This window comes from Pocillopora damicornis, chromosome 10 (genome assembly GCF_964200805.1).
Source record: "Pocillopora damicornis chromosome 10, jaPocDami1.2, whole genome shotgun sequence".
In the NCBI taxonomy this organism is placed as follows: Eukaryota; Metazoa; Cnidaria; class Anthozoa; order Scleractinia; family Pocilloporidae; genus Pocillopora; species Pocillopora damicornis.
In genome coordinates this window covers 12,356,296-12,366,295 of record NC_142679.1, presented here as the reverse complement: position 1 = coordinate 12,366,295, position 10,000 = coordinate 12,356,296, and the positions used below count along the sequence as shown (strand labels likewise).

General features: G+C 39.5%; 2 protein-coding genes and 1 pseudogene across 2 annotated transcripts in view; 2 read left to right on the top strand and 1 right to left on the bottom strand.

The window, feature by feature from the left end:
* Positions 1-5,198: 5,198 nt before the first annotated feature.
* On the top strand, positions 5,199-6,534 carry LOC113669283 (uncharacterized). Its single transcript, XM_027185288.2, has one exon. It carries the CDS (start codon positions 5,923-5,925, stop codon positions 6,532-6,534), a length of 612 nt encoding a protein of 203 aa, XP_027041089.2. The 5' UTR covers positions 5,199-5,922.
* A 775-nt stretch (positions 6,535-7,309) lies between these two features.
* On the bottom strand, positions 7,310-8,445 carry LOC149038970 (uncharacterized; annotated as a pseudogene).
* A 300-nt stretch (positions 8,446-8,745) lies between these two features.
* LOC149038968 (uncharacterized) overlaps positions 8,746-10,000 on the top strand; it is a 4,397-nt gene continuing 3,142 nt past the window's right edge. The window contains exon 1 of the mRNA XM_089184290.1: positions 8,746-8,885. The gene's annotated coding sequence lies outside the window, so the exon portion shown is untranslated. The remainder of the gene's footprint in view (positions 8,886-10,000) is intronic.

Genomic DNA, 10,000 nt, shown 5'->3' with positions numbered 1-10,000 from the left:
ACTGGACACAGTTCTAAGGCCTGTTCCAAACGTCGTGCTACTGCCGTGCCGAACTCAAATGAAATAGTCATTTCGATGTAAGCACGGTAGTAGCGCGCCGTTTGAAACCATTAAGCGCGGCACGGCTGAATTAGGTTCGGCGCGACTACTTAGCGCGGCAGGCCTTATTGTGCCCCATGGCAGTAACACGACTTGGTTTCAAACGTTGTGCTGCTGTCGTGCCGAACTCAATTCATAAATTAATTTATTGTATGTTGCATTATTTGCATACTATTACGCATGCGCACTAATAAAACACAGAAAGACAAAACGGCGCCGTGGTGCAAAGATTTACCCGATTTGCCCGAAAGGTGGAGAGAAGAGGAATCCGACGGTGACAATAGCTCCACCGATGTTTCTCGAACTTTTTCAATGAGATATTCACCTGCATCGTTCGACACCTATTCTACTGATAACGACAAAGAGACTGATTCAAACGAATCCGGCACGGGAGTTAGTGAACAGAGTGAAGTGTGCAGCTCGAAGAAAAAGAAGCGAAAGGGACGGAGAAGCGTATGGGAAGAGCAATATATTTTCACGAACACGAAAAATTCGAAGAACGCAGAAATACATGCTAATGTGCTTAAAGAATTGGACTAGAGACATAAAGATGGTAGCTTCCCGTTCTGCGTAGATCAGCTCAGGAAAAAGTTCAAGAAATGCATATCTGAGTGCTGAAAAATTGCATTGACTGTCAAGACTTCGACGGGCGTAAAAAGGGTTCAAGATGAAAAGCGCCTGGGAGCCTGGTTTAATCAACTATTTCCACTGGTCCAAACAAGGGATTCATGTAACCCTGACATGGCAGTAGAGTCTTCTTTGTCACTGCAGTTGTCTGACGGGGAGCTAGTGAAAAGAGCATCAGATAACAGAGCCCCCACTGATGAGCAATCAAGTGACGGTTTTCACCAAGGTGACGACTCTGACAAGAAACAATTTGTGCCTATAAGGAAGGGTAGAAGAAAGAAAGTCAAATCTCAGAACTCTTCTAGTGCTTTGTCCACTGCTGTGGAGCTTTTTGAAAAAGTTGTTAATAATGACCCAACAACACAGCTAATATGTTTTTTCAAAGAGGAAAATCAGCGAGCTCGTGAGCATGAATTAAAGTTAATGGAACTCTTCATGTCACAAAGACAGCCTACAGTTAGTTATTCTGCAGGTTCATCCTCTATGATTTTCCAAGAAAGAAGCCCTGGCCCATTTGCAGGATCTAGTTATCGTGCAGGTTCATCCTCTATGATTTCCCCACAAAGAAGCCCCAGCCATTTGCATATACAACTCAAGATTTACTCTACAAGGAACTTCTACAGTGCCAGTTCTCAGAGAGTGAAGGGAAAAGGTATCACCAGTTGGAGAAAAATGTTACAGAGTGGACATTAATGTTGATATTTCTTATATATTTCCTGACTTTATCCATGATCATCAATGTGAGGGATGGTTAATGTTTGTACTCCATTTAACTAGTACCACAGTTCAAGTTTATAACTTTTTTTAATTTTTGAAACTTGCTGCTTCTCTTGGTTAGAACTTTCATATTTAAATTTTAAAGTACAGTCAATCTCATGATTGTACCATTGCGTTTCTTTGTGACAAAATGGTGCATTATGAAGGAATAAACAGACAAATTACATCCAGTTCATTTCAAAGGGAAAATGGTTTTTATTTTTTCATCAACAACATAACAAACATCAAATACATTTAGTAGTAAAGAAAACAAAACATTATCTTTTTTTAATAAGCAACTCAGCCATTGTTATAGGCAATTGAAAATGTCATGATGTATGTGACAATAGACTCTGTTACAAAAGGAAACATTAAGAATAAGGAAAATGACTCTACACCAATCTACAATTTTTAGACACTTGAGCCAACACTATGACATGACAAAAAATGAAACCAGCTAGCAATGAGTAATTATGAACTGGTATCATGACAAGTGAAATATCAAGACAAATCATGTTTCATTGTTGATTATGCACCAGTTCAGCTCCAATTCCTAAACTAGTATGACAACACAACATGCCCAACGTATCTCACTATAGTAATTCCAAAGTGAATTTGACAAAGACGGGACTATTCAACAGACCCCATGCCCTTCTCTCTCTCTCTCTCCAAAACTTATCAGATAGACAGTTACGAATTAAAGTGGCTTGGTGACATGAATCTCGAACTGATGGACTTCGAATCATTTGCAACAGGTTTCTTATAAATTCCCTGTCTCTTCTCTCTCCAGTAACAGGATCAATAGACCTTTTTACAGTTCCCAACGCCATATTGGATTAGTAACCGCGCACACATGACAACGAGGCTGGGGTTGACTCGTGTTAAATCTCTGTGAGCGATTTTGGTGAAAATTCGCACGTGGGTAGTAAAATTGTTCGATTTTTATGGAAATGAATGGTCCTTGCCGAAATCTCGACAAAGGTAATTCTTCTTCTAAAAAAAAAAGGAAAGCAGTGTGTCGCTTTTGGTTGTTCAAATACATTTTATGGTCCCAATGGTTTGCCTTCGAGCTTGCACTTTTTCAAGTTTCCGAAGGATACGAATAGAAGACGCCGATGGTACAATCTCATCAAACGTCAGCATGGGAAAGATGGCTTTTTCGTGACAAATTCAACGGTGGTTTGCTCAAAACATTTTCGAAAAGAAGACATACGGAAAACTTTAACAGGCCGCTGGGAATTAGTGTCAGGTTTGTCTTCAAAAGACTATATTCTTCTATCACTACATTTTTTGCTGATCACCCTACTTTCGATTTCACCATCACATTGTTTTTATCGGATATTATGTTTATTGGTTGCTATATTTCAACTTATATTTCAATGAAAGGCTAAACTTCAGAATATCCCGCAACTGAAATGGACTTTCAAATCATGCTACCGCAGTCCCGCAGTCGAAATAATTTACATACTATATATATACATAAACCTCACGAAATATACCGCTTTTTGCTTTGTTCACCTTGTTGGTCCGTGCTACCGCAGTCCCGTAGTCAACATAATTTACATACCAAAGCAAATGAAATGATCGCTAATGAACGCAACGCAAAGCGTGCTACACATGAATATTCCTCGTTCTTTTATCCATGTGCCGAAACAAGCAAGTTAAACATGTATATACCTTCTTCTATTATCCATGAGCCGCAACGCAAAGCGTGCTACACTTGAATATTCCTCGTTCTTTTATCCATGTACCGAAACAAGCAAGTTAAACATGTATATACCTTGTTCTATTATCCATGAGCCGAAACAAGCATCTGCATATTTCTCGTTTTGCGCAGTACGAATTTTTCAAACGCTTTGAAAAATAATATATTACAACTTTTTTGCCTTATTAACATCATAAATTTCACAACAACAAATTTATACAACTTCTTGGCTTTATTTACATCATCTAATTTAACTTCAACCACACTTTGTAACAGAAACCGGTGCAAGAATAATAACGAAGCTCATCGAGGCACGATTAACGCTTCAAAACTTTGTCGAAAATTGTCTATTACGCTTTAAGGAGATAATGTTCTACACATTTTCGAATATTGTCTAATACACTTAAAAGAATTAATGTTCTCTTCTATTGATGGCATACACTTTCTTTACATCGTTCAAAAAAACCTTAAACAAATCTTCATCGCGATGCATGTATCGCCAAATGAATTCCGCCAAATACGTGGAGAAAAGGTGCTTTCGAACACCAAACTTAGGCAGATTCGACTTTGCATGCCTCCAGTGTCCTTCAATTTTTATTGGTATGATCACCGTCTTTGTTCACGAATTCTACAGTGGTTCACTGTTTGGTGTTCATAGCCATGCGCCTCGAGTTTTGGAGTACGCTTTCCAGCAGTCCGACACTATAATTGTTCCCGGTTCAATCCAGTCTTGAATAATGGGCAACAGTATGTCTTCGTCTCGCTTCTCGACTGCCACCAGAAAACATTTCCTGCTTTCCTCCTCTATACCTCCAAACACCCACTGCCCTTCAACGTGATGTCCTCTGTGGTACTTTCTTTTGCCAAATTTACTTTCGTTTATCTGAACAACCTTTCCTTTTCCGCCTAGTTTTTCGCTATTTTCAAGAAGTGTTATTTCGCATACTTCGCAACAGAAACTGTCCCAGTCCACCCCCATGCTTTCTCCAAGTTTCATTTTTTTTTTTTCAGTTTCTTAAAGAAGTCACCAACTCAGCATGTGACAAAACCATCGAACAACCCACTACACAAATGGTCCGTGACAACGTTTTAATCTCCCAAGGTCCAGTGGTGTCATATCGCTCCTTTAAACATGGAGAAAGATCAGCCCGAGAAATTGCCGAAGATGAATTCAATGCCGCCACGGAGTCTTTGATGCAGGATGGTTTTGGAAGAATTGTTGAGTTCCGCGTTCCGCGCGCAAGAAGCACCTGCAAGGTATTTATAAAGAGCAAGCCAAATCCTTGGCCGAACAGTACCAATGTCAATTCAACCGAATTCGACACGGCATTTGCAAAGCCATTGCATAATGACATTACGGCACCAATGAGAGATTATCTGCAAACGAACAATTACATAACAAATTAACTGTAGCAGTAACAACTCCGTTTCATTACGAAAACGAACATGGACATATAACTTTCATTCATTTTCTTTACATTGTTCATCAATTAATTCCGGTAGAACACCATTAGTATTATAAGGAAACGTTGTAACATTTTAACTCATAGTAAAGAAACTATAGTTTTACAAATAGCTTGTACTAAATGAGCGATGAATCACAATTCCACAAACATGTTATGTCAATCTTTTTTGTACTATTAAAACAAGTTTATTGCATTAAATATCGCTTTTGTTTTGTTCACTTATATTATACACTTACCCCGTAACTTATTCATCCACTGCGGGACTGCGGACCGCGGTAGCACTTAAATTATACACTTACCCCATAACTTATTCATCCACTACGGGACTTCGGACCGCGGTAGCACTTTAGTAAAACACTGCGGACCACTGTAGCACTTAGTTTAATACTTATTCATTCTCTTCGGGTCCGCGGACCTGTAGGTTTAAAGAGGGCGAGTCAGTTGCGGGGTATTCTGAAGTTGATCCTCAATGAAATATACGAATAAAGGCCACCAAGATTACAAGACGATGCATGCCTCTTTATTTTGTCTTGGACCCAAATTTATTAACCTAAATGAACCTGAATGTTATTGTTTCATGTATTTTCAGGTTCTGAACCATCCCAGTTTACATGGACGGTGGAAACTCCGAAGAGGAAGCCCCTCCAAAGAAGAAGGCTTTTCACTTCTTTAACGTCTAGAAGTTTAAAAACTGTTGAAGAGGAAGATGAATTTTGTGTTGAAACTGGAGAAAGTGCTTTAAATGATACTATTTCAGCTTCACCAGATGCTGCTATAAATGTGAGTATGCCAGACCTGCCCGTCGATCCTGCAGCTACAGTGCTAAATTTACTCAGCAGAGTTGAAATGCTAGAAAAGCAAGTGTCCACACTGGAGGAAAAGGTATTGCAGTTGGAGAAGGAAAAGGAAGCTTTGCTTGCACGCCAGTTTTCTCTGAACAAAATTAAAGGCGACAGTGCAGCAATGCTTTTTTACACTGGCTTTCCCAATTATGAGGCTTTGATGAGCTTTTATAATTATATTGAACCCAAAGTCAGTAAAATGCAGTACTGGAAAGGAGAAAAACTCTTGAAGGAAAGTCAGCCCTATCAGATGGATAAGAACAAAATTAAACCAGGACCTTGACGTACACTCACCTACCTCGAAGAGTTTGTTCTTGTCCTATTGCGACTGAAGGCAGAATTGTTTGTACATGATCTTCCTGACAGGTTTGGAATAAGCACAAGTCTTGTTTCACGTATTTGCATTACATGGGTAAATTTTCTTTCCATGGAACTTCCTGGACTCTTTCCCTTCTCATTACAAGAATTAGTCAGAAAAAACATGCCTCAAGAGTTTTTTGAATATCCTACCACAAGAATTATTTTGGATTGCAGTGAAGTATTTATACAACGACCATCTGCAATGCTGGCACAATCTGAAACTTGGTCAGATTACAAACACCATAACACATGGAAAGTATTGGTGGGTGTTACTCCAAATGCTCAGGTGTCCTTTATTTCAGACTTGTGGGGGGGACGAGTTTCAGACAAGCAAATCACACGAGGAAGTGGTGTTCTCAATCTATTAGAGCCTGGTGACAATGTCATGGTTGACAGGGGCTTTGATATTTCAGATATTGTGTCAAATGGAGTAATAGTAAACATGCCTCCTTTCTTGGCTGGAAGGGATCAGATGACTGGGGTAGAAACTCAGGAAACTATGAGCATAGCCTCTTTGCGCATACATGTCGAACGAGCAATTGGGAGGATAAAGACCTACCATATACTGGATGGAACACTTCCAAACACTTTGAGCTCATATGCCTCACAGATTGTCAAAGTCTGTGCCTCATTGACAAACTTTCTCCCTCTATTATTAAAGTCAACTTATCAACAGTAGTTTAATTGAAATACTCCAAGCCACAGACAAAAAAGGTTACAAGGACGTTATATAATTTAACCTTTTCACTCGCAGGATCCCTTTAGTTACTCTTCCCATTGTCTGCTATACATTTCTTATGATACAAGTTTGGAGAATTTGGTTTTGAATCAACTAGTAATTCCCTATTTTAAGTTTTCCTTTTCTGTTTGATATTGTATTGATATTTTAACGAGAAATTCTCTTTTGATCACTTATGGGAGTTTCAGAATTCAAAGGTTTTAATAGGCCCTGCTAAATCTTAACTTCAGTCCATTTGCTGAACATGAATATTGCCCATATGGCTGCCACCCACCATGGAAGTACAAAAGTTTGCCTCTTTCAACCCTTTTGGTTAGCATTTCAGGATAGAGAGCCCTTTTGAAAAAAAAGAAAGAAGGTTTTACTTTTGCATGCATCTTCCACTCTCGTGCCCACTTTGCTTAATGGTGATTTAATTTCTATCCCCCATTTTTCCTGGGTAGTTAGGATTGTTATCATCCAGGCTTGCTGCTAAAAAGGGCTTATCTTTAGACTACAAAAGTCCAACTTCATCCACTTTAACAGTGATTCCTTACTGCTCCATCTCCTTGACATAGAGGGCTATAGCCTTTGCCTCGTTTTCTATACTACACTGAACAGCTTCAGTGGTAAAATTCGAATAGAGCATTGCCTTAAGTTTTTTTTTAGGTTCAACTTTGGTTTTGGCGGCCTTACCGAAATTTGAAGGTGTTAGAAGCGATTTTCGTTTTTCAATCTACAAGGGGTTTTTCTTCTGACCCCTTGTGATCCTTTCAGTTTCAATAATCTCTTCACTGGTGGCTGTTAAATTTGCAACATATTCGTCTACAATACTTTTAAACCTGTGCGTTGCAATGTCATAATTGTCAGTAAAGGGTACTTCCTGTGGATCGATCTGTCCATTGTTTGAGGCTGATTGAAAGGTGATGCCTCTGCATTTAGATTTGATACCATGGAAGAGAAAGAAGGAACTTGAGGGCAAGCAGTTTTGGAGGTTCTCGCAGAGTTTTTTTGAAGCTAGTCTCATCACGTGTTCTCATGTCTGGGGCCCTAGGATCAAACTTTATTATTTTTGGCTGGGTTCGTATGTTCTTCTTACCGAATCGAATCTTTCTGATTAATACTTTGTCGATTGGCTTCGCTGCTACACTTTGATTGCGCAGTATCACCCACACTGAGAGCTGCGATGTGCAGGTTAATGGCTCTGAGTTATTTTGTACCCCTCTTCTTATAAAATCCTCGATAGCAAACAGCACTCCTCCGATGTGGTTGTATTTTCCTTTTCCTCGGAGACCGAGGCCAGCAGGGCACGTACACGCTGCGCGTAGCACATCGTAGGTGGGTGAGAACTCGAGAATAGCTCTGTAAGGCATTTTCTTCATAGAGGGGAGAACATTTGCCTTAACATATGTTTTGTTTTCAAAGACTTTACTCTGCAGTTTTTTCACGTTTCCTTCAAAGAAGCACTGATAAGATTTCAACTATTTGTAATGCGTTCCTTTCAACACGATGTGGCGATACTTTCGTGTGGAAACAATGAGGTAATCGTAGAGCTGAATGAAATTCATCTTGGTTAAGTTACGGAGATCGCTCGACCATCCAAGGGCTGAAATCCTTACCATAGTTGCTTCGTATTTAAAGTCGCTCTGCTTATGTTCTAGGTCCTGAACATCAGTAAGAAGTTCTTGGTTTTCTCCACCACTCGATGGAAAGACATGTCGCATCAGCAACGCATAAATTTTCATCACTACGCTCTCATTCCGCCTGTCGATTCTGAATTAGACCTTAAAAATTTCCCTGAGATCTCTTTGCTTTGAGTTTCTTCATGTCATCTAAAGACGAGATTTATATATCGTTGTATTTAAGAACCATTTTGAAGGGAGAACTCGCATTAAAATGTGCATTAGGACGCGAAATGCTAGCAGATCAGCTGTTTAAAAGAACCGCCGGGTCAACCCCAGCCTCGTTATCATGTGTGCGCGGTTACTAATCCAATATGGCGTCTGGAACTGTAAAATGCTCTATTGTTAAATCCGTTTTTCCTAACAGTTAGTCTCCATGATTTATGCATACGTTGTGTAGTACAATACAAGCCATTGTTACATTTCGCACATTCTTCTGACTACAATCATTCTTTCGAAATAGAACTTGCAATCGCTCCTTGAGCTGACCGTGTGCCCCCTCATTCACCATCCTTGCTCTACTTAGGCGTTAGTTAAAGTATTTCTGTTTTTCAGTGAGGACCACATTGGTATATGGTTTCATCAGCCAGGTCTGAAAGGAAAAAGCTGAGTCACCAACTATTAAAGGAGGTACATCAACCCCGCCAACATTTTTAGCAATCCCTGGAAGAATTTTACCCTGTGCTATTTCTTTCCATAACGTAGTTGATTGCACGATGATGATTGAGTCATGTGAATTGCCAGGATACCTACAACTTGCCCACATAAACCTGTACTTGGCATCAACCATCCCCATTAGCATGATAGAGTAAAAGTTTTTAAAATTGTTGTACTCTTTAGATGACTCTAAACCTCCCGGGGGACATTTAATAGGGACGTTCCGGTTTTAGAAGAATGCACTCAACTGAGACGGCTGTAACTTATTTCGCCGACGAGATTCACATGAATATGAATAAGGGCTTAGTCACTGGTTCTGTGTTTATTGACCTGGCAAAGGCTTTCGACACAGTTGACCATGACATTTTGCTTAGAAAATTGGAGTATTATGGTATATGTGACGAAAGCCTTCCATGGTTTAAGAACTACTTCACAGGAAGAAAGAAGTTTGTGCTCATTGATTCTCAATCACCTGAAGAGCTTGCCATAACTTCTGAATTGCCGCAAGGGTCTATCCTCGGACCCCTGTTACTCATTGTCTACATTAATGATCTACCACGTTGTGTCAAACACTGTTCTGTAAATATGTACGCTGACAACACAGTTTTATATCTTGCTGGCCCAAGAGTAGACAATTTAACTTTTTACATTAACCAAGATCTTCAGTGTCTATCTGAATGGCTAGAAGACAACAGTCTTATTCTCAATGTTTCAAAAACTAAGTGCGTACTATTTACATCTCGAAGGCATAAAGGGCGCGATTGTATCTTAAATCTTAATCTTCTCGGAAAGTCCATATCTTGCGATACTTCTTTTAAATACCTAGGCGTGGTGTTCGACAATTTTATGACTTGGGAGCTCTTGCGGACTATGTGTGTAAGAAGGTGGTGTCAAGAGTTAGTATTCTGGGCCGTATTAGAAGATTCGTCACAAAAGAGGCAGCAACACTTGTTCATAATGCTTTAATTCTTCCCTTATTTGATTATATATGATCGAATTTCATTGTGTCCGTTATAAGCCTGGCTGCCATATTCTGTATGCGTTGTAATTTCGATAGTTGGTACTTAGGTAACCCATATAATATACTA